General features: G+C 32.2%; 5 protein-coding genes across 7 annotated transcripts; 3 read left to right on the top strand and 2 right to left on the bottom strand.

Annotated features, from left to right (window-relative positions):
- The first annotated feature begins 1,957 nt into the window (after positions 1 to 1,957).
- On the top strand, positions 1,958 to 4,065 carry LOC106713557 (transmembrane protein 41 homolog). The gene is made up of 5 exons (XM_014506382.2): positions 1,958 to 2,179; positions 2,424 to 2,559; positions 2,987 to 3,115; positions 3,375 to 3,712; positions 3,896 to 4,065. Exons 1-5 carry the CDS (start codon positions 2,128 to 2,130, stop codon positions 4,063 to 4,065), a joined length of 825 nt encoding a protein of 274 aa, XP_014361868.2. The 5' UTR covers positions 1,958 to 2,127.
- LOC106713556 lies at positions 3,962 to 7,509 on the bottom strand. Of its 2 annotated transcripts, XM_014506381.2 has the most exons (7): positions 7,120 to 7,509; positions 6,892 to 7,040; positions 6,537 to 6,700; positions 6,010 to 6,166; positions 4,654 to 4,756; positions 4,174 to 4,275; positions 3,962 to 4,032 (listed from the first exon to the last, which is right to left on the bottom strand). In XM_014506381.2, exons 1-6 carry the CDS (start codon positions 7,451 to 7,453, stop codon positions 4,187 to 4,189), a joined length of 996 nt encoding a protein of 331 aa, XP_014361867.2. In that variant the 5' UTR covers positions 7,454 to 7,509; the 3' UTR covers positions 3,962 to 4,032; positions 4,174 to 4,186. The 2 variants fall into 2 exon arrangements, with proteins under 2 accessions (XP_014361867.2, XP_014361866.2); XM_014506380.2 differs by lacking the exon at positions 3,962 to 4,032 and having other exon boundaries at positions 4,118 to 4,275.
- Positions 7,510 to 8,333: 824 nt separating this feature from the next.
- LOC106713559 lies at positions 8,334 to 12,672 on the top strand. 2 transcript variants are annotated; one of them, XM_014506383.2, is made up of 5 exons: positions 8,334 to 8,608; positions 10,122 to 10,245; positions 10,388 to 10,540; positions 10,612 to 11,793; positions 12,266 to 12,672. In XM_014506383.2, exons 1-5 carry the CDS (start codon positions 8,537 to 8,539, stop codon positions 12,613 to 12,615), a joined length of 1,881 nt encoding a protein of 626 aa, XP_014361869.2. In that variant the 5' UTR covers positions 8,334 to 8,536; the 3' UTR covers positions 12,616 to 12,672. The 2 variants fall into 2 exon arrangements, with proteins under 2 accessions (XP_014361869.2, XP_045533878.1); XM_045677922.1 differs by lacking the exon at positions 8,334 to 8,608 and adding an exon at positions 8,713 to 9,069.
- Positions 12,673 to 13,858: 1,186 nt separating this feature from the next.
- On the top strand, positions 13,859 to 20,266 carry LOC106713490 (merozoite surface protein 1-like). Its single transcript, XM_045678041.1, has 3 exons — positions 13,859 to 14,017; positions 14,216 to 16,978; positions 19,955 to 20,266. Exons 1-3 carry the CDS (start codon positions 13,991 to 13,993, stop codon positions 20,264 to 20,266), a joined length of 3,102 nt encoding a protein of 1,033 aa, XP_045533997.1. The 5' UTR covers positions 13,859 to 13,990.
- Positions 20,267 to 20,423: 157 nt separating this feature from the next.
- LOC106713543 lies at positions 20,424 to 21,772 on the bottom strand. Its single transcript, XM_014506360.2, has 2 exons — positions 21,514 to 21,772; positions 20,424 to 21,235 (listed from the first exon to the last, which is right to left on the bottom strand). The coding sequence occupies exons 1-2, from the start codon at positions 21,544 to 21,546 to the stop codon at positions 20,498 to 20,500; spliced, it is 771 nt and encodes a 256-aa protein (XP_014361846.1). The 5' UTR covers positions 21,547 to 21,772; the 3' UTR covers positions 20,424 to 20,497.
- Positions 21,773 to 22,594: the final 822 nt, after the last annotated feature.

The raw sequence follows: 22,594 nt of genomic DNA, 5'->3' as shown, positions 1-22,594 counted from the left end.
CTTTCACTCGTAAGTACTGAAACTACGCACTTATTCACATGTATTCATACAAAATAAGGAAGAAAATACAAACTAGTTGTTCTTTACAGTCTTTGTAATAACTAATATGTTAAAATACGGGTAAAATCAGCTAAAATAAAATAGTATTTTTCGAACATTATGCGCCCAAACGCAGATGTCATTTGTGTCAAATAATATACTGTAGATCTGGGAAACAAGCGGCCATATTAAACTTCTTTTCAAATTGGTTGGTTATTACCCGTAAAAATAATACCACCATCTTGTTGTAAAAATTACCCTGAATTTAGGGGAAATAAATTATAGTATGTATAATGTATATAAATGAAACAATTCATATTTTTTATACTATTTTCAACAGATTTCAAAAGGAGTTTTTAATTCTGGTATATGCTGTGTTTTTTAATATTTGATACTTTCTTATCCCGTTGATTTTAAAGAGTATGCTTTTTAATTTGTCCCATGTAAATTTTGTTTCTTAGAAATTACAATCAAAATAGTTTAATATTAAGTAGTTTTACATGTAGTGTTCACTGTAATGATATACAGAGTAATTTAAAATTATATGACTATAATATTGGTATGTTTTTTGTAGCTTTTTATGAAGACTTAGGGCTTCGTGCATATCGAAGAAAAATAGGACATCGTTTGAATGCTCGTCTAATGGACCTAAGACTGAAGAGATGCCGCGCTTTGTTGAAGCAGTACGCGGGAAAAAAATATCGGGAAATTCTTTTTTTGGAGTCACTCAAGACATCCTTGATTAAGGCAGCCGCCGATATTGACATGGACCTCGTTCGTGCTGTGATAGACGACTGGCCGAGCAGATTGAAGGCCTGTATTCAAAATCACGGATGTCATTTTGAATAAACTTTAGTGTCATAAGAATCTATGTTTTGTTAAGTTCATTTTGGTATATAAATGGTCACATAATGAATAAACTTGTTTCAATTATTTTATATTAAACATGTAACAGAATTTATGACCTGACTAAGTATTACTAAAAAAATCTGTTTATGTAATCTTAGTCACATAAACAAAAATTACGCATTGTTTTTTTATATTTATTACGTTTATTAATTACAATTTAATTGGGAATATATAAATTGGTCTATATTAAATTATATCGTAATTATTCATTTTCGGGACAAAACAAATAACTGGTAACCCCAATCCTCTCACTTATATATAGGTATAGTCTATAGTACTCTCTATCTGTCCCTTACGGGTGAACGCGCATGCCATATCTATATAATTCTTCATCTGAGCGAGCACGACTCCCTTCCCCCATTCATTTTACAAAACACCAACTGTCAGGCGTAGGTACACCGGAACGGGAACGTTATGAATCTTCGCTGAATGAATCTGAGAATTGAGAAGTATGTACATACATGGAAAAAGTATTTCAGGTTTTAATATGAAATTAAATTAAACTACTCATGAAAATAAATTGCGTTGTTGCTTTGTCTTGTGAGTGATCACAAAAGTAAAAAAAAAAAACAATAATACAAAAAAAGTATTCTATATGTGGGTATAAAATCGATAATGTAGGATTTTGATTGCATTGGCTCTCAAGAATACATTATATCCTTGGATTTTTCAAAAATTTATGAGGAACACCAAGAAGAATTAAGGTAGAGTAAAATATGTAAAAAGAACTTACAGTATTTTTTCACGTTACCGTAATTTGCCGCCAAAATAACAACGCCATCTATTTTAGACAAATGGTACATGTCATAAATGTTAATTTACTTTTCTAATTAACTATCATTTATTTCACTGTAGATTTAACATTGTTCTAATATTTTAGCATAAATTAATGTTATTTTACAATTATTATTAAATTAGAGAACCACCTAAAGTGAAGTATTGTTTTTTTGGAAAACTAAGAACGTAAAGGTTTTCTGATTCTGTCATTGCTAATTTTCTAATGTCATTGTCATCTGGATTTTTAAATTAATATTTTATTCTGCTGTACTGTGTTTGTGAGATAAAGCATAATTTAGTCTTATCATTTAGTTAATCATCAATGGAATATAAATATACTTATATTTTAGACTATATGTTTATTTGATGAAGTTGTTTTGCGTAATTATTTAGATCGCAGAAATGAGTTCAGTCGAGCGCAGAGCACGAAGAACTACCGAGAATGATGTCCAAGGTGAAATTCAAGATCCCCATGTATCTACCACAGTCGAACGACCATGTCAAACAAAGTCAAGAATGAGATTATTAGAAACCGAGTACACACGATTGCCTTATCGTCCTCTCCCAAGTACCTATTTCCTTCATTTTACTTCTTTGTTTGTCCCATCCTTGAAACAGCTTGAGTACATATACGAGGTTAACACAAATGTACGTCACTATATCTTGCTTTTAAAATTAAAAAATATTTGTTGTTTCAGATTCTTCATATCCTATAAATAGCACAAATACAAGTGACTTATCTACATCTAAAGCTTTAATAATTGTAGCTATAATTTTTGGTACATCGCTTTTAACATTAGGAGTACTTTATAGACAATTTCCTCAATTGGAAGAGTAAGTAATGTAGTTGAGAATTATAATTTCCGCAAAATTACTGAAGTTAACTTAAGACTGAGTAAGAGAGAAAAGAGAAACAGAATTAAGTATTGCATGAATTAGATTACATACTATATTTTTTCTATATCAAAAGGTGGCAAATAAGCAAGTGGACACCTGAATGCACTACAATAGTGAAGCGACCATTGCCCATAGACAATGGAGGATGGAACACACAGAAAGGGAATAATTTCATCTCACCCCTTTCTAATACGGAAGGGGGATAAAAATGAGGCCTATAGAATGCACACATCAGATGAAATGTGGAATTGCTTCATAATACAGAGTGCATAAAAATCTGTGACCTGAAAATGTTTTATCTAATAATAATAACATAAAAAACTAGTAAATTTTGTTTTCAAACTGTTATATCTTATTATTTCAGAAGTGAAAAGCAGTATTTAAAGTTACCATGGGACCTAGAAGATGCAAAGAATTTGGGTTTAGTTTTAGACCGATATAAGGACAAGTATTTCCATGAAGTATTGTTTGGAGTATTTTTAGTATATATTTTGTATCCTTTTTTTATATTCCTACCACAATTAATAAATTGGTGTTGTTGAGTTGATGACTAACATATTTTTAGATATAAATACATAACAAGATTGTTACATAATTCAAAAACTGGAAAACATTTTCCTCAGTTTTATTTATTAAATATTTTGTGCATTTTTTACCTTTGCATTGATGTTCATCTATTAGTGTACTAGTTGTTATATTAGTAAGATTGTATAAAACACAAAAATTAATTCACCTTAACCAATATAATTCAGTTTGCAAACATTTGCAATTCCGGGTTCTATTTTTCTTAGTATACTTTCAGGGTTTTTGTTTCCATTTTATTTAGCTTTATTATTAGTTTGCTGTTGTTCAGCGATTGGGGCCAGTTTGTGCTTCTTTCTTTCAAATCTACTTGGGAAGAAGATTGTCAGAAAGTTTTTCCCAGAAAGGGCAGCTCAGTGGTCAAAAGCTGTGTCAAAACATAGTAATAATTTACTCAATTATATAATATTTTTGAGAGTAACTCCATTTTTACCGAACTGGTTCATAAATATGTCCGCACCTGTGATTGGTGTGCCATTATTTCCATTTGCTCTAGGAACTTTTATTGGTATGTACTCTTGATTTCTCTTAACTAATAAAAGAAGAATTTAGTTTTTATTTCATCATTATAGAATTAAATTGGTTGAATGTATCAGTGCTTTTTAGAAATAAGGAATTCCGCTATCACTTTTCAAATTTTTAATTTTTATCAATAACACTTTTTTTTAACAATAGAACTTGATTTTTTCAGGTGTTGCGCCACCATCCTTTGTTGCCATACAAGCAGGCCAAACTCTTCATACACTAACCTCTACAAGTGACGCATGGTCATGGACATCTGTGACAGTACTCACTATCTTTGCCTTTGTGTCACTGATACCAGTTGCACTTAAACATAAATTAAAACAAAAGTTTGAATGAAATTTTTTTAGCAAATTTATTTATTTTAATTAAATAATTTATGTTAGTGGAATAAAATGATGTTTTATACATTCCAAATGTGTGTTTGATGATTTATCTTTTACTAACTCCCATTAAAATGTCAGCAATAAGATCCGACATGTGCAATAAAAGTTGTATTATCATTTGATTGTTGCACTACTGGTCTCCAGTACCACCAATTATACCATACTGAAAAAGAACATTTTCACCTTAACATACTATATGGATAAAAAGAGATAAATGTGGGAATAAATTATAAAAACTTTGACTTTACTCATACAACTGCACGGAGTCATTAGTGGTTTCTCTAATCGTTGGTTTCTGAGACAGAAATCCCTATATAAAACATTATCTGTCACAAAACAAAGTTAATAGTATGTATTATATAGGAATTTCGGTCTCGGAAACCAATGATTAGTGTTATTTGTGTAGATTTAGTAAAATTAAATCTACACTAAGAGGACCTCCCTTAGTGATCAACGCAGTAAATTTTTTGATAGTATGAACTGATATAAAGAAAGATGAACTGTTATCATGAGTTGATTATATATTAATCAAGCTACATACATAAATCAGATTCCTTTAAATCAACTTTCAATGATTTACATTGATGTTTGCATTCCTCGGCAGGACTCAAAGTAACTGTTCTAGCCCCACTCAAAGACAAGAGCAGAGCTGGGCATTAACTCGTTAATCCGTTAATCGTTAATTAACGAAGTTAACATTTTGCTTAACGGATTAACTTTTAAGTTAACTTCAAAAAGTGTTAACGCTTTGTCAACTTCCGTTAAACTTAACTTCCGTTAATAAAAGTCCGTTAATCGTTAAATTAGAAACTTGGAGACGTGCTGTCATTTTGTTTAAATTACGCGGCACGCTCGTAAGTTCAGTTATGTTGGGCGACTGTCGGCGACTCGAATGGTGAACGAACGAGTTGATAATTGATATACGCCAAGTGTGATGCATCAGAGCGTCCGGGAAAGACGTGACCAACAGGACAAAATCAAAAGAAGGTTCGAAATAGTATATTTCATTACGAGTATATAAAAGCACGAGTATGTCAAGTATGCCCACATTCCGAACGCTCTTCGTCCCTGCAATACGCCACTTTTTGAGCAACTGTATTAAAACACTTTTTTACTCGTGCTTTTTTTTTAGCTTTTCCAAACACCTGCGTTCTCTTTCCCAACTGTCAAAATAATGTCTGTTAAAAAGAAAAACCAAGCTAGAATTTTTTACAAAAAAAAATCATTGAAGTTTTTACGATTCATGCAAATATTTCTAAAAAGAAGCTCCTAATTTGTTACAATATCAGATTTAATGATTTGATTCAATGAATTAGGTTAGTTTTAATTTTATTTCATCTCATTAAATTTAATTTTCATTTCATATCAATAAAAATAATCTACTGAAGACTTGGTTGTTTGGGCATAGTTCCCTTTGCCTACCTAGAATGGGTGAACAATAAAAAATCTTTGTTGGTATTCTTTTACGGTTGGCGCCATTTTCCAAACATTTTAGTTAGTTGAGTTTATTGTGTTTTTATTATTCTATTAAATTGCTTCATTTTTTCGCAACTGTATCAAAAATGGTTGTTTAGTACACGTGCGAAACTGTCATTACAACTTGTTCCAACTGTCAACTTGTAGACATTTGTCGGTATAATGCATTCATGCTTGTCTCTAATACTAATGTGTTATAGAATGTACAGTCAAATTACTATTTTAAACAAGTGTCGCCACATAAGTGTGAAATTAGTATGTATAATTTTGGTATGGTTAACTGTTAACGATTAACTTTAACTTGCGTTAAATTTTCGAGAATTTAACGTTTTAACGATTAACGAAGTTAATTTTTTAATTAACGAATTAACGATTAACGAAGTTAACTTTTCGATTAACTGTGCCCACCTGTGGACAAGAGGAAAGCAAAGTTACATTCCGTGTCTGGTATCTTAAATGTAGTTTGACTTGAATCAATAATAATATATCTTTCTGTGCTTTGTCCAAACTTTGGCACTACTTTTGCCCGTGGTATTATTTGTCTTAAGATTCTTGCTATATTTATATTATTTATCTTCCTGAAATGAAATAGTATAAAATTGACATTTAAATACTTTAATGTGTTGACCGGCAATTTTACTGAAAATTTATTCCATCATTGTTTTTTTAGTTATTAAATATTTTTTACAACAAAATATTTGGCGGGTTTTATATGTGAGAGAAACAGCTTGTGATATACTGGCTAACAATTGCATGGTATGGTCGCCAACAGAGAATAACAGCGATGCGAAAAAAAGCGCATCATGAGTTTATTCGTGGCCGGTCAGCAACATTCGGCCATAAAAACACAAGTTAACTTGTGACCGGTCAACAATGCGTTAAGATGGAATATCAGAAAAGATAAAAGCAAATTTTGGCTATAAAATTCTAACTTCTAGTAATAGATACCATATATACAAGTTCTTATCTTCCGTTTTTTGAACTAAAACTTGTGATGGTGATACATAAAAGTTGTTGTTCATTAGAATTTTAGACGATTCTTTGTCAAAGGTGTCTCTATTTCTTAAATATAAATCCCTCAATACATTCATATCTAGTTTTGGTTGAGTGCTCTGAAATATAAACACAGTTGCAGTTAATAAGTCAGTTTAGTGCTAGTTCCAATAAATAAATGATTAGCCTGTCTGTATTTAATTTATGTGATTTTGTAGACCTTATCTCATCATATCGTAAATCATTCTTTACCAATAATATTGTTTTTTTACAGATAAAATTCAGAAGGCAATTTATGTGTCAAATTTACCTGATAAATAAAAGGTGCTGTATTCTGTTGATGTACAGGTTGTGGGTCTAACACTTTGTGGACATTACCAACTGTACTGCACGGCCAACAATCCATGTCTACTATCGTGTAAAAGGGGTTCTGTATCAAACATGGTTCCTGGTATAATTCTGAAATTTAATTTGAGGAGGCATATTTACGTTTTAAAACTAAAATAAACTCTAACGGATATGTACAAATAATACAAACCGGTTAATGCAGGAAAAAGTGAAATAAAAGGAATAGATATTTTCCTAATGAGCCTTAATCCAGGATAAATAAATTCTTGTAGGTTGCATAGGATGTTGTTATAAATATATTTAAAAGAACAAACAGTAACTAAAAGTAATACGAGGATTAAAAGTAATTTTCTTTTCTTAGCATACAATTTACTACGAGTCGTTTTTTGTATCTCATTTTTATTTACCGACTCTAAAGTTTCCAAATAAAGTTTTTTAAATTCCTCATCATTGATGCCATGCTCAGCACATTCTTTTTTTAGTCCTTGAACTGATTTAGTATAATTTTTGAAGCTTTGATTCATTCTCGTAGGATTGTGGAAAATTAGCAGAATTCTATAAATACTATGAAAAATTATTATTTTCCTTTTAATAAAAACATTTTTCACGTCACAACAAATAAATATGTCAAATTGACAAAAAGGTTGCCAGTTTTTCAATGAAACCAGTTCGTTTGTAAAATTAAAATTTTGATTTATTTTTCAATTTTAATATAAAAAGGAAGTTTAATTTTTACTTTGCTTAAAGTTTCTTTTCGAAGAAGTACGTAGAACAGTATGTTTAAATAATAATAAAAGTTTACCATACGTTTAGTCAGGGTACGGTAGGGTAGGTTCTATTTCTTTAATGGATTATGTCGTCATTGAACAAAATGTGATGTTTCTATTTCTATAAGATTTTTTGCTGTTGTTTTTATAAGACCTTTACCATCGCTGTAATTGCTATAAGTGCCGGTAAACTCCAATGAAAAGGGAAAAAACTTTTGCCTTAACTTTTGTCTCAACTCATTGATCAAAAGCAGAGAGAGGATGGTCTGATAGCGATAATTGCGTATTTTTTAACCGTCATCTAGATGTCGATGAAGGTGCCACATCGTTAGGGAAGGACTTTCCAAAGGATCAGAGTTGTGATCATCTGTCGTCTTCTTTTTTATTGCCGTTCTAAACAAAAATTGTTTTTCTTTTTTATTGACGTCAGAAAGGCTCCAAAAGATATCGGTGTACATCGTTTGAATATAGTTGAAAACATGGGGGCTTTGGAGAGATACCATGTATCGGGTTTACTCAGAAAAACAAGCTTTGTTTATTAATATAAAATGAAATATCACAAAAATAATAATTGATCTCATACTAGTTTCTTACAACGATAAGATAAGACAAAGTACATCGTGACGACGTTTCCCGATAACACTGTCAATGTATGGATAGAGTCCCGTCAATAAGTCGACATGCTCTCTTTAATAATTTTACTTTATCATTGATTTGAATCAATAGACCTGTAGTTATTATATTACAATGTTGGATTAAATAGTGCTACCGTGTTTAAATGGTTACTAGAATTTGGAGTATCGGATTATTTATGAAAAATGCTTGAAGAAAGAACTATAAATGGAAGTTGATACACGATCTAGTGGCGCAAATTGGCGCTGGAGTCTACTGTTTTCTGTGGTTTTCTTGAATGTATGTATTATTTTCGCTATTTTAAAGGAAAAAATGTCAAATGTGTTACTGGCAATTACGGGAAGAATTCATAAATTACAAGGGTAAATAAGGTACATACAGATTTAATTAAAAACGTCAGAAACACAAAATCACACTATTTGTTCGATTGTCATGTGTTGTGTGTTATATGAAGTGTGCATTGCGCATACATCTCAGTTTTATCTTTGCGGCCGTGATGTCTTATTATCTCTATAAACATGTCAATATGCACAGGTGATAGATAATAGAAATGTTTGTCTATTACATAAAATTATGTTTGTCCCGCAACTTGCTTTTGGTTAGGAATGAAACGTAAATATGTAATTACAACTGCTTACGTAGGTTTGCGCAAACAGTCCACTATCTCTGACAAAAGACTTGTGACGCTGAAATATGCCAAATATTCAGTATAGTAAAATTGGCGTAATAATAATTTTATGGTACATTTTCTTTGTTAATTAGTCACACTGAAAACAAAAGAGTCAATCTTTCGTTCAGTAACGGTTGAGAGTCAGCGAGATTTCTACGGCGTTCTCTTTTTTTACCATCAGGTTAACAAGATTATGCGAGACTGTAATTCGCAGACTTGTGGCGGTCTTTTCTGTCCATCTCTCTGAGCGGTTGCCCAACCGCGCCCTATCCTAATGCCTGCCCTGTTTTCATTAATATTTTAGAGAAAATTTATATAAGACTGCGTAATAAAATAACGTTGGAAATAGTTTGTCAAAGATACGATATCTTAAAATCTTTGTTGTTGGTACTTTTGCGAAAAGATTACAACATAGTTGTAGTTAATCACGTGTGCATTTATAATCATAAAAATAATATCATTGAAAATCAATGTAACACGGGAATTTACATTAGATATGAGCGTTAAGGTTAGCTAGCGATTGATATAGATAATACAACAGAACAAACGTATAACAAATACAATAACAAGGGAACAGAAACTAGTAGTACAAAAGGAAGTTGCTATTCTAGTCACAAAACTTCGCTCAGGTATGGCACTAAAAGAACAATAATAACAACATAACTCACGTCCGTAACTCAGCGGGGTAGGCTGAGACTAAAGACTTTCATTTGGGGCGGTCCAAGAAGAAAACGTACCTAAATATGTTTAGATAGCTTTACCGATTTGTAAAAGATGAAAAAGTAAACTGAGGGGCACTTCCTAGTGTCAAGATTTTGCTAAATATGATTTGTTATAGAGCGTCGGTGGCTCAGGGGTAAAGCACTTAACTGTATCTGCTGGTCCTGGGTTCGAATCCTGCCATTTTCCAATGTGTTTTTAGACTAGGCTCCGAGCCCCAGTGGGGACGTATAGTGAACTGATGATGATGATGATTTGTCATAGGTGCTTGGTGACAGAAGCAAACATAAAAGCCATCTTCTTGAGTTCGGGAAATTGTCACCACGTTTAGCTCTTATCACACAACGAAGGACCAACGATGTGATAGCTTATTATAATGTTTCACTGAACTGACTTACATAGATTTGCCTGCCGAGTCTGGTGCTGGCATACGGCGTTTTGTGGCTGCACCTGACCAGTCTTGACGTGCCCGCATGGCTCGGTCTCTTCACACCCACCATCTATCTGCTCACCTTCGGACTAACACGTAAGTAATATTTTACAGAAAATTTATTTAATTTTCTGTGCTTAGACGGGTTTATCAAATCGTGGCATGGAACGGAACGTATAAAAAATGTCACAAGTATTGTTTTAAAAACTAATTACTCATCTTAAGTAATATCTTTCAGAATGTTGGTTTCGTGAGGCGGCTGACTCGTGGGGCGGGTCTATGGGGTACCGAGCGATGGCCGCAGTCGGCATCATGGTGACAGTGGCTAGCCTGGTTGCCTGCGCATTTGTACCCCTGTACTTACAGCCATTCATATACGGTGTTTTTGGTGGTAAGCATGAAACTCTTTGATTATTTGTGATTTTATTGAACATTTATTATTATAATGGATTATATTTTTAGGTCTGGGATCGTCATTAATATCCGCTCAAGTTGACGCAGTGATATTCGAAACTTACGACAGCCGGCTCGCAATAATAAGAGGCATATGCAACACGGGACAAGCAGTCGGACAATCTCTGTTCCCCCACATTATATCAGTTCTAATAAATTACTACGGTTACTCTTTTTCATTCATCGTTCTCGGTGGAATAATATTGCAAGTGCTGCCGGCTGTCCTTTTTCTTAAAATCGACGAAAGCGTCAGAAGATCCGGTGTATGCTCCAGATATTCAGACTTTTATAAGAATTATACAGGCTTTCAAAATGACGGTGCAGACAACTACTATACTGCCGAATTGCAATTAACTGATTTAAGTAAAAAATGTTGGAAGAGTCCATCCGATGATAATTTACACCGAGAAGACGAGGAGGTTGCGGAAGATGAAGTAGCTGGAACGATAACACCACCGCCGAGCCCCGAGGAGAGGAGAAGAAACATTTTCGGCGTAGACATATTGCCGGATATACCGGAGGAAAGCGAGGAGAGCGATGACGAAGTCGAACAAGCTTCCACTGTCAAAGAAGCGTCAAACAATCAGCGACGATTTAGCCTTGCAATCAAAAGACTGAGCACACTAGGTGACAATTTAGATGAATACATTACGAAACAAATTAGAAGAGATTCAAAAGAAGATTTAAACAACTTTAATAATAAAGAACATTTGGAAATTGAAGTAACTTATGACAACATATCACCAATGACGGAGATACATAGAGAAAAGATTTTAAATTCGTTTTCCTTTCGATATCAGTCGACGGTTACAAATATAAAGAGAAGGTTCTGGATACCGTCGTACAGAGTTTACAGAGTTAAACGCAGATTGTTATATTTCATGTATAATATTAACGATACGTTTATAAAACCTTTGACGAGATCGCTATCATGTTGGAGATTTTATCCAGCCTTATTGCTTACTTTTGTAAAGCTGTGTTTAACTGCTGTGTTTTTATCTTTAATACCGATGATAGCGCAGCAGGTTAGACCAAAAATAGGGATGTTTGAGACAAACTTTCTCCTGTCCTTGCACGGATTCACATGGATATGTTTTCTATTGAGCACACCGTGGTTAGCGCAGACCCCGAAAAGAAATTTTAAGTACGTTGCTGTGTTTGGATTAATTACATCGACTATAGCATGTTTTGGTAAGATTTTAATCATTTTACTTACTGCAAATTGGGCTTTGTCTTTAATGGTATGAAATTCCGCATTACATAAAATGTATACAAGGAAATTTGCAATGTTTGAAAAATTCTTGCATTAATATGCAGATAAAGTTGTTTTTTCCTACTCTTTTATTTGCGAATGTTTCACATGATGCATCACTGATATGACGAAATACAAACAATTAGTCTGTGAAGAAAACGATGTTAATAAACGTTCTGTTTTAGTAATACTGATTTGTTTATTTTCTACTAGCGAGTTATTATTAAGGTTTCTAAAATTGTTATAACTTTCGTGATCTTTGCTTTGTTCGAACTGTAAGTGTATTTCAATCTTTATTTTATTTCGCCATCTACAACACATTTCTTACTTTCTTTTTAAAATAGTTGTTAAAGTAATAAACGGTTTTATTAGTGTCTTGACTGTGTTTTTACTAAAGTTATATTTTTTCAGTTTTTGCACAAACCAACAATCACGATTCTTTCGCCATTGGCTGCGTGATATCCGGACTGGGGTATGGGGCTGTTACCTCGTGCTGCGAAACAGCGGTCCAAGATTTCGTTGGTGCAAGAAAATGGCCCAAGTTTCACAGCACGCTTGAAACACTTTCCGCGACATTATTAACTCTATTCGTAGCCGGTTTGTCATTTATTATAGGTCAGGAGCATGGATATCAATACTCTATGTTTTTAATAGGTATTATACTAAGTGCTGTCACTATTTTATGGTTAGTCTTGGCTGTTATAGCTCTTTACGAAAGTAAGCTTAAATATTTAAGACTAAATTGGCGATGTTTATATTGAATACGGTTATAAAAAATATCTATATAAATATGGTGAATTTCTTTGTATATAACATGTGTCCGGAAAATATTTTTATAGGATTAATGAAACGATTATGTTTTCTTATAAAGAAGTAATTAGTGAGTAGAACTCAAGAATAGTATTTATTTTACTACTGTAGCTTATGTCTTTATTCAAATATAAATTTATTAACTCTTAGTCAAAAATACTGGATGACTCTATTGATGTGATATTTTTGTAACAGAAATAAAGTGATATCAATTAAATTTATAATATAATTAAAATAAAACGTTTTGAAAACCTTAAAATATCGTATTTATTTTCCAAATATCTGACATATTATGAGGCGAGTAAAAGATCAGAGTCAAAGTAATATTGCAAGATTCTTACAAAGAAAATAGGTATAGTTGATTCATAGCATTAAATATACTGTGGTAAACTCCATAATTACGTAATAATAATTGCACTATTCAAAGCTGACTCAAATAATTATGTCAACAGAGCACAGGAAGTTGCAAGATAAACTGAGATGTTATATTCTGTGATACTGGCTGATAAAGAAATACGAAGACATCAAAAATATATTTTGTTAATTATTTCGAATTATCTTACTAATATTATAAATGCGAATGTTTATATGGATGGATGTTTGTTTGAAGGTATCTGCGGAACGGCTTAATGGATCTTGATGAGATTTAGCAAAGATGTAGAACATTATTTGGAAGAACACATAGGTTACTTATTAAGTTTTTTTAAAAACGCGCGGACAGTCGCGGACGAAAGCTAGTAAGAAATATATTGTGCCTTTCAAATCAAGTATAACTACCGAACTAGCTCTCAGTGTAGAGATATCTCTACACTAAGATACTAATTAGGTAACAAGTTACTAGGCATCAGTGTTAGCTAAATAGATAACTGATTAGTCTATGCCATAGACGTACATAATTTTTAAAGTGTCAAAGCTCACAGTTCTTGTGACGCTACACAGGCGCTGACTGCATGGGAAGTCAAAGGGAACAATGTGGATCTCATCTCGTATTTACTAATAAACATACCATTGATTCATCTATGTTTGTAATTAAATCATCAAGTTTGCTTCTAGTTATGAGAAAAATAAATGAGACTGTATAAAACGGGATGTCAACAATATTTACCCGGTCGTAGGTCTAATCTATGTGTGACAGTGCGTTATGTAAATAAAATATTATACTAACAACTTTCTTACGCGGCCATTCAAATTATCTGAGATGAGTGAAAACATGCCAGTGTACTGAAAACTAAAGTAGATAAAGGACACGTTTAACTAAATAAGTCAATAAAGTGCTTTAAATAGGAACGTTCAAGTTAGAAATGTGTATTTGGTTATGTTTAGAACATGGATTTATTTTTATTTTTAATAACGGTATGTATTAATTTTAAGTCCTACGATTAATTCATGGCCGTTTTTTTATTTAACTTTTCACGCATTTGGCCAAAGTTATATTTTAAATCTTGCTAAATCTATCTTATTGTAATAAGATATTTGTTTTGTTTCAGTTTTCTATACAATATTTTTAAGTTTAACTAATTTTTAAGTATCGTAACTTTGTTTCGGTTTCAGATATTTTGTCTTCCATTGATTACAAAAACACAACCGTTTATCGATTGCTCTGGTAAGTCGTTTCTTTGCGAGAATTCGACACATTTTACAATATGTGTAGACGTCGGTGGGGGTGTGTCTATGACAGTTGGGAATATTGTGTTGTCATGCCCACCTACAACGTTTTGCGATGAAAATAACACTTTCGAATGTGAATATCGAACATCGACATCAATTACACCTATCCCTACTTCCCAAGGTACTGATATAACTACAGAGACAACCGAAGCACGTCTTACGACAAACATTTACGACGAATTTCTTTTTACAAGTGACTCTCAACAGGCTGAGGAAAATACTGTTTTCCCAACACAACAAAAATATATAATCCCAGGCAATGCGAATGTGATATTCGACGATACAGACAATGCTGTACTTGTTTATGGCAATATCGATAGTGAATTGGTAAATAGTACCTCAATAAATGAAAAAATAACAAAAAATGTAAATGTTACGAATAGTGAGAACATCAACGATGTGAAAAATAAAATTAATGACATGAATCAGAAATTTACAAGAAGAGATAAAGAACCTACACCAAAGCTTGAAGAGTCACGTAATGAATTAAGCACAGATACCACTGATAAAATGATGACATCATTTAGTGAAATACCTAGCGATAGTGTTACCACAGAAGAATCCTCTACCCTAGAATATGTAACTAACACAAAAAACATTGAAATTTCAGCGACAACATCAATTTCTCTTCCAGATATTGGAAGTGAACTCTCAAATATTACTCATAATTCGTCAAACCTAAAAAATATATCTGAAAACATTATCAAAAACAACAAAACTATAGATATAGATACCAATTTCACAGTAAATAAACTAGCTGACAATGAATTAAGTTCAATAATAATCGAAAGATCTCCTTTTAATGCATTAGAATCTAATTCAAACCTCTCAAATGCAGTTGGCAATGATGTTAATACTTCCCATAATGATGAAATAATTACAGACAAAGCGAAAGAATTGTTAAATATGGCAACGGAAAGCTATATCCAAAATACTACATACTCAAGAGATATTTCCCCCAACTTTTCTGCGCATCTTAATGAAACAATTTCTACATTACCGGAGGAAAGTGTAATATTAACAACTTCAACACCGGTTAAAATTGCGACATCGAACTTGAATACACCAACGGAAATTTACGCTCAAAACGATGTATTTTCAAGAGGTATTGTTCTTCCAGACTCTGTAGATTTCAATTCAGCAGGCAATGTATTAAAAATAACAACTTTAAGAAGCGACAAGTTAGGGGATAATGAGAACATCATATATTTTGAAGATCTGGTACATCCTACAACGAAGGTTGACAATGTTACATCACATATGAGTACGACAACCAAAACGTATAGTCTAAACGGCATAATGCCAAATCCTATAATTCCTCCGGAATCTTCAGAATTAGATATCACTTTCGGCGATATATTAAAAGTTAACAAAGATATTACCGATTTACAAACACCTAAACAGCTTTATTTCACAGAAAAAGCTGTTTTAAATTCTACCATAAAACCTGATAACCAAGAGAGTTCAAAAACCACCAATTATAGCTCTTTTGATAACGACTTACATATAAAACTTGGTAAATACATAAATAAGTTTAACTTTGATGTACGTAATAGTACCGGCCAAGACACTATAACGGACAAGAATTTCCAGATCAGAAATAAAAATACAAACACGGCCAACATAGACAGTGAGAGTAGTAACGTCAGTACAGATGTTAATACTGAAATAATTACAGATAAAACAATATTAGGTATGGAAACACTAAATAGTACATTATATACAGACGTAGAAACAATAACTGAATTTACTACAGAAAATGTAGTTACATTGCAACAAACAAAAAGTTACCAAACGACTTTGAGAAGCAACGATTTAGGAGAAATTAAGAATACATTTTTTGAGGATACAGATTATAGTGTACTCTTATTTCCTGCAAGCACAGTTGAAACTCTGGTAACGGAATTGAGTACAACACCGAAAACATATATTCAAAATGACATTATTACAAATCCTATTATTCCGAATGATTATCCTGACTCCGATATCAGTTTTGATGACTTAATAAAGGGAAACGAGGATTTTATTGAATTAAAATCACCTTTACAAATACCTTTTACAGATCGTCCTATTTCAGATATTACCGGAAGATCTGAAAGTCGGGAAAGTTTAAGAAATTTCAGGTCCACTTCGCAAAATAATTCATCAAATTACGACATAATATCTAATTCTAGTGAAAAAGTGACTAAAACCAATGATATATTTGATAGAACTGAGACAATAACTCATAATATTTCTATTACTAATGTAACAGACCCCCATGACCATTTTGTAAATAATGAAGCAGTTATCGTAGCGAACAAAAGTACAAACAAAGAATTGTTATTAAACAAAACTAATACTACGTTAAACTTTACTTTACTCTTCCCAAATACAAAAAATGTATTAAATACGGCTAAGATACGTAAGGAAATTATTGAGAAAATTCCAAACGCAGATGAAATTATTAGTCCGAGATATAACTTAACTAATCACGGATTAAATATAACTACAGATCTTGATGTTAAAAATTATACCGAATCAAATAAAACTCAGTATTCATTAGGAGATGAAAAGAGAGTAATAGATAAAGTACTATTGTCTAACGTGTTATTAAAGAATGTCACCGGATATTTCCAAAATCTGAACGAAAAAGACATTGAAGAAGTAGAAATTATGAATACCGCTTCATTTATACGGACATTAGATGATATACGAAAAGATAACCAAACAATAAAACGATCAGACAGCGAACTTCTAAATGATAGAATAAATGAATTAATATATCCTACTCAATTCCCTACGGAAACTTCCTACTCTTTTACAAATACAGAGAGTGCCACAATAAATTACAATATAAGTGAAAATAAAACAATCAATTTGTTAAAAAACAATACAATCGATTTAATTAAAAGAGTAATGGTAGAAAATATGACCGAAGTATTAATGCCTAATTATAGTGGAAAAATACTTAAAAACGATAGTGTGGTGCCCATAGAAGATACGACCAAACCTATTATGAATAGTTTTACTTACACAGCAGCGACAATTTCTAATCCTGCCAACAGTAAAGATCAAACAAATGAAATCCCTGAAAAGGCGTATATTACTGAAGGGTCAATATTAAATTCTTCCACATTACTTGATAAGATAACAGAAAATCAGCCCACCATTTTGATCAATGGTAATACCAAAAATGGTTTAGATACATTTACATTTTATAAGGAAATTGATGAGAAAATTCAACAAACATTAAATGTATTAAACTCAACTAAATCTACATCGGAAACTTCTAACAATTTGAAAAATACTGAGGGTATCACAGTAAGTTACGATCAAAATGACACAATTGATTCATTAAAGAATAATACAACTGATTTACTTCAAAGTGAGACGCAAAATAATAGAGAAATAGTAAATAATAAAACCGTAGTGTCTAATGTAAAAGCCGTAACCAAACCTGTTTTAAATACATCCATTTTTACCTCTGTCGATTTAGTAAAGAGTATTATACATACAGCAGCCCCAATTTCTAACACTATAATTAATAATGATCAAACTGAAAAAATCTATACAAGTAAATATATAACTGAAGTCCCAATGCTAGATTCTTTTCTTGTACTCGATAAGGTTGCAGAAAATCAGCCCGTTACGGAAAAAAACATAGACCAATTCAATTATAGTAGTCTATATAATACAGAAAACACTACTGAACGCACACTACATACACATACCTCTACCGGCAATGAAAGTATCTTGAATGATACCTATGTTGATGTGCTAAGGAAAAATCAAACGGCATCACCAATTTCCAGCTCGAACAACTATGAAGGGCAGGAAACTGATTTTACTGATAGCCCTACTGTTACGACGCATAAAGATCCGATTGTAAATTCATCTCTGACAATTAAGAACAGGCAAAATAAACAAGAAAAGCAGTTTCTTATGGAGGATAATAGAAGAGAAAACGTAAATGAATTTGATTCCAATAACTCCAATACTGTTACCCAACCCACTTTAAAGAAACCCGTTTTAAAGACAAATTCATTCATTGCCGATAAAGCAAAAGATAGTTTAATAAGCGGTAAAGCAGCAAGCAATATGAACCAATTTAATAGTACTAAACATAATCTCCCGGATAATTCTAAATCTTTAAGTTTTGAAAATAAGGAAGAAAATGTAACTGAAGGTAATACTCAACCAGTTATTAATAATGTCACAACAAGTATTACATTAAGTAAATTTTTCAATACAACAAATACTTTAAAACCCAAAAACTCTACTTTCCCCGTATTCAATACAACGGATAATTCGATTAGAAATAAAAATATTAGTACAAGTAAGGTCTTCACAAGTCACAGTTCAAAAACTTTGCTAGCAAATGAATCAGTTTTAAGCATTGCTACAGCTAATATAAGTACCGAGACAGTTACTAAACTTGAGCAGGAAAATGTGAATTCAAAGAGCAATTATGATTTAATTTATGACAAATCCGAAAGTAAAGGAGAATTACAGTTAAAACTGCACAACGTCACAACCAAAAGTACGGACAGAATTGCAAAATTACCGGAAGAAACGAGAGATGAAAAAATTACCGAACAATCGCAACATAACATCAAAAATTTAACTTTACTAAAAGAAAGTAAAAACGAATCGGTAATACAAAAATGTTCCAATAAAAGTATTTGTATAAATCAAGAAAAAGGGCAGGTATCGATAGAATTATATAATAAAACTAGAATAAACGTAAGTATAAGAAATAAAACTGATTCTAAAACAAAGGAAATGAGAGTACAGGACATTGACCGTGTACTCAATACTACTGTAATTACCGTTTTACCTAAGACTAATAATAATATAGAAAGGCAAAATAAAACTATACCTTTAATCCCAACATATCTTAATAAAACTATTGTTGGATTCCAATATCTTAACACTACAGACGTTAAAAATAATACCAATAGTTTTAAAGATGGAATCCAGTTTGCAAATTCGGATTTAGGGAAAACCAATGTATCGTATGGGAATAAAAATTCAGAAGAACTTTTAAAAGAAATACATACAATTTATAATTTGAGTACTAAAAACCACGAACTTAAAAGGCAAATTCAAAATAAATCACATAGCAACGTAACAATTGTCCCGCTAGTAACGACAAATAGCAAGGAATATCAAATTGTAAAAACGAATGAAATGCCCATAAAACATATTCAAACAACAACTAACTCATCCTTAATTTTACCAAATAGTGAATCACAATCACGTGCAACTACTTCAAAGACAAATATAAAAACTCCAACATCTGTACTCACTTTCGATTGCAGAAACCATTCTCGGGGCAGATACGCAGATAAAGAGAATTGTAGGAAATTCTACATTTGTATTGGTTATAGTACACCTATCGTTGGTTTTTGCCCAGAGAATACAGTTTTCAGTGAATTTAAAAAGCAATGTACTAATAATTTATCACATTGTATTAGAAATAACCAATTTAAATGTATGAAAGTTGGTAGGTTCATTGATGTATGGCAAGATAATATGTATTATTTATGTGTTAAGGGTTCCAACAATAGGTTTTTACGACTAAAGTTGCAATGTAAAAGTGGTTATATTATTGATAAAGTAAACGTGATGTGTAAACAGGGTAAAAAGGTTATGAAATTGTCATCGTCAACGTCCTCAAATTCGTCTTCTTCGTCATCATCATCATCCAGTGATAAGAAGAAAAATAAAAGCAACAAAAAGTCCACCAAAAAATTATCTAATAATACAAATGGTTTCAAATGTAACGAAGAAGGCAAATTTGTAGATCCTAATAATTGTAGGAAATATTATATATGCTCCAAAACATCAAAGTCTGTACTACGTCGTAAGAGAAAGAAGTGTGATTCGGATGAGGTTTTCGACGATGATAAAAAGAAATGCGTTGACGAAGACAGTTACGAATGTAAATAATGTGAATGCTATTTGATTTATATAATTACATATTTATAAGATACCAAAAAGTTGGAGATGAATGCTCTTTTGTAGTGTTTAAAAATTAAAGTCTTTAATTTGTTACTATTTACTTGTGTTACATTTAAGTAGTCGAAGTAATTAAATGTAGTTATTTCCACTGCCACAAAAGGTACCATCAGTCTTATAGCGATTAATAAATTAATTAAAAATAAATGCTTTTTATTTTCTTCACGGAACATTCGTCCGAGGTTTACGATAAGCAACACCTGCTGCCTGTATAAAAGAGTCCTTGTCGTCTCTTTCTAGTGTAATGCAGAATTGATTTGAAAATATTGTGCATCTTATTGCGGATTCACCACCGGCAACGCGAGATGGGCAGAAATACGTCGCGCGGACCGGGCTTTGATCTTGAGTGACAGCAAACTTATAATTCTTGCAATCGATTGGTCTATGCCAGTGGGAGCTCATGTCTGAGTTACCGTAATTTATATTTTCTGAGATAGTATCTATTCTGCGATTATCTTGTTGGTAAAATGTTGAAGGTTTTTTCGTTACATTTGTCAGAGGACATTTATATTTGTCTGGCGATGAGCAAGTTCGCGTGTAACCGTTGAATATTGTGTTTCCTGAACATTTGAACTTGATACCTTGGAATCTGTTCTTGTTAGGTATACATAGGATATATCCTTTGCAACCCGCGACTGTTGGGTCGGCAATTCTTTCGTTTCGATGACATCTCACAGTCCTAGTGATCGCTGGATCGATGTTGTTTATTGTATTTTCGCACACATCACTGGAGTCCTCGTTACAAATGGTATTTTCTGGACATCTGAAGGCTGGCCCTAGCAGATTGTCTCCTTCGCAGAGCCTTAGTTTAGTTGTTCCTTCACAAACGAAGCCGTACGGACCGCAGTCAAAGTTTTTTGTTACATACGCTGCTAACAAATCAGGCGGCGCAACGGCAACCTGAAGAAGTTTCATTTACTTTAATAAAATATTATAATAGCAAGATATTGGCACTAATACTAATTGCGAGATATTTTTAAATAGTAAAGACTTTTAAGAGTTGGAAAATATTTTCTATTTTTTTTGCACCATTCGTTAATATAAATATAATATTCAAGAATACTGATTTACGCAAGAAATTTGCCTTCATAAAAAATTTAATTTTTCTAAATTGTGCATTTATAATTTATCTAATTTATATAAATAATAAATTAATTAAAACATATATATTAACTCACCAAGATAAACCAAAGTTTGAAGTAACCGAACATTTTACTTCTAGTCCGCAATAAAAAAATACTTCCTCTATTCACAAAGCCAAGGTTACTCACGGGACGGGCGAAAGGTGACTAACGAAATAACATGCTTTCTTCTAAAGTCGCCATTTCGCGGGCAATTATCGTTTTTAACACCTCTCCGACATGAGAAATAAATCTGTGTCACTGGCACAACGTGTCACACCTTCGCCTTTTATGAATATTACACATGATAGCGGTTAAAAATATTAACCCTCAAGTAATAGAATTAAAATTTATTTCTAAATTCCGAACCGTTTTTTATTTTCGTTCTTTTGTTATTAGTTATTTGAAAATATTGTAAGAAATGTGTTTTTTCTTTTTTTTTTAGGTTAAGTCAGTGTTTAAAGATAAGGTCAAACGGGTCAAATCATCAATCAATACATATACACGGATAATAATCTCTACACTCCCTTGTTTAATCATCTCGATATTACATCAATTTTACGTTTTTAATTAGTCTAGTTTAAGATTTCAATTGCAAATCAAATTTTCAATAAACTTTATTAATAACCTTCAAAATATTTATCAACATAAACTCGTTTTTTATGTTAGTTTTTCAAACATTTCTTGTTTGATGAATCACTGAGACGGTTTATATTTATTCTTTAAGTCTTTTATGGTTTAGGACATTTTAGTATCCATCAAAGATTATTCTGACACCTTTATACTTCCAATTACCCCATATTAAACAAGCAAATCTTTATTATCATACCCATTTCAATTAAAGCCAAAGTTGTATATTTCTCAATAACGGTTCTCATATTGCTGATAATTCTATTAGGAAACAGTATTTTTTTCTATGAAAACTGATACATGATATTGTTGGATTAAATGTAGATTAATATTAATTCACATTAAATCTACTAATTCACTTCGCTAATGTAGAGCCGCCATCAAAAGCGGCTTTGAACGGCTAGACTGATTCTAACAGGACGGGAAGGTATCTAATGCGTGCGGGTATTTTTTGATATTACAAGGTGGCAAACGAGCATGCGGCCACATGAATTTGACGAAATGGCGA

The sequence above is a fragment of the Papilio machaon genome, chromosome 5, assembly GCF_912999745.1.
Source record: "Papilio machaon chromosome 5, ilPapMach1.1, whole genome shotgun sequence".
Lineage (NCBI taxonomy): Eukaryota > Metazoa > Arthropoda > Insecta > Lepidoptera > Papilionidae > Papilio > Papilio machaon.
This window is presented reverse-complemented; position numbering and strand designations above follow the sequence as displayed.

Bases quoted from the DNA above. Each gene is read 5' to 3' on its own strand.
- LOC106713557 (XM_014506382.2), top strand. From the start codon at position 2,128: ATGAGTTCAGTCGAGCGCAGAGCACGAAGAACTACCGAGAATGATGTC. The intron at 2,180-2,423 runs GTGAAATTCAAG...TTGTTGTTTCAG, and splicing joins TACCGAGAATGATGTCCAAG to ATTCTTCATATCCTATAAAT. The intron at 3,713-3,895 runs GTATGTACTCTT...TGATTTTTTCAG, and splicing joins TGCTCTAGGAACTTTTATTG to GTGTTGCGCCACCATCCTTT.
- LOC106713556 (XM_014506381.2), bottom strand. From the start codon at position 7,453: ATGAATCAAAGCTTCAAAAATTATACTAAATCAGTTCAAGGACTAAAA. The intron at 6,701-6,891 runs GTAAATTTGACA...TTTATATTTCAG, and splicing joins CAGCACCTTTTATTTATCAG to AGCACTCAACCAAAACTAGA. The intron at 6,167-6,536 runs GTATCTATTACT...ATTTCATTTCAG, and splicing joins GATAAGAACTTGTATATATG to GAAGATAAATAATATAAATA.
- LOC106713559 (XM_014506383.2), top strand. From the start codon at position 8,537: ATGGAAGTTGATACACGATCTAGTGGCGCAAATTGGCGCTGGAGTCTA. The intron at 8,609-10,121 runs GTATGTATTATT...TGACTTACATAG, and splicing joins TTTCTGTGGTTTTCTTGAAT to ATTTGCCTGCCGAGTCTGGT. The intron at 10,246-10,387 runs GTAAGTAATATT...AATATCTTTCAG, and splicing joins GCTCACCTTCGGACTAACAC to AATGTTGGTTTCGTGAGGCG.
- LOC106713490 (XM_045678041.1), top strand. From the start codon at position 13,991: ATGGATTTATTTTTATTTTTAATAACG. The intron at 14,018-14,215 runs GTATGTATTAAT...TTTCGGTTTCAG, and splicing joins TATTTTTATTTTTAATAACG to ATATTTTGTCTTCCATTGAT. The intron at 16,979-19,954 runs GTAGAAATTATG...ATGTGTAAACAG, and splicing joins ACGAAAAAGACATTGAAGAA to GGTAAAAAGGTTATGAAATT.
- LOC106713543 (XM_014506360.2), bottom strand. From the start codon at position 21,546: ATGTTCGGTTACTTCAAACTTTGGTTTATCTTG. The intron at 21,236-21,513 runs GTGAGTTAATAT...AAACTTCTTCAG, and splicing joins TCAAACTTTGGTTTATCTTG to GTTGCCGTTGCGCCGCCTGA.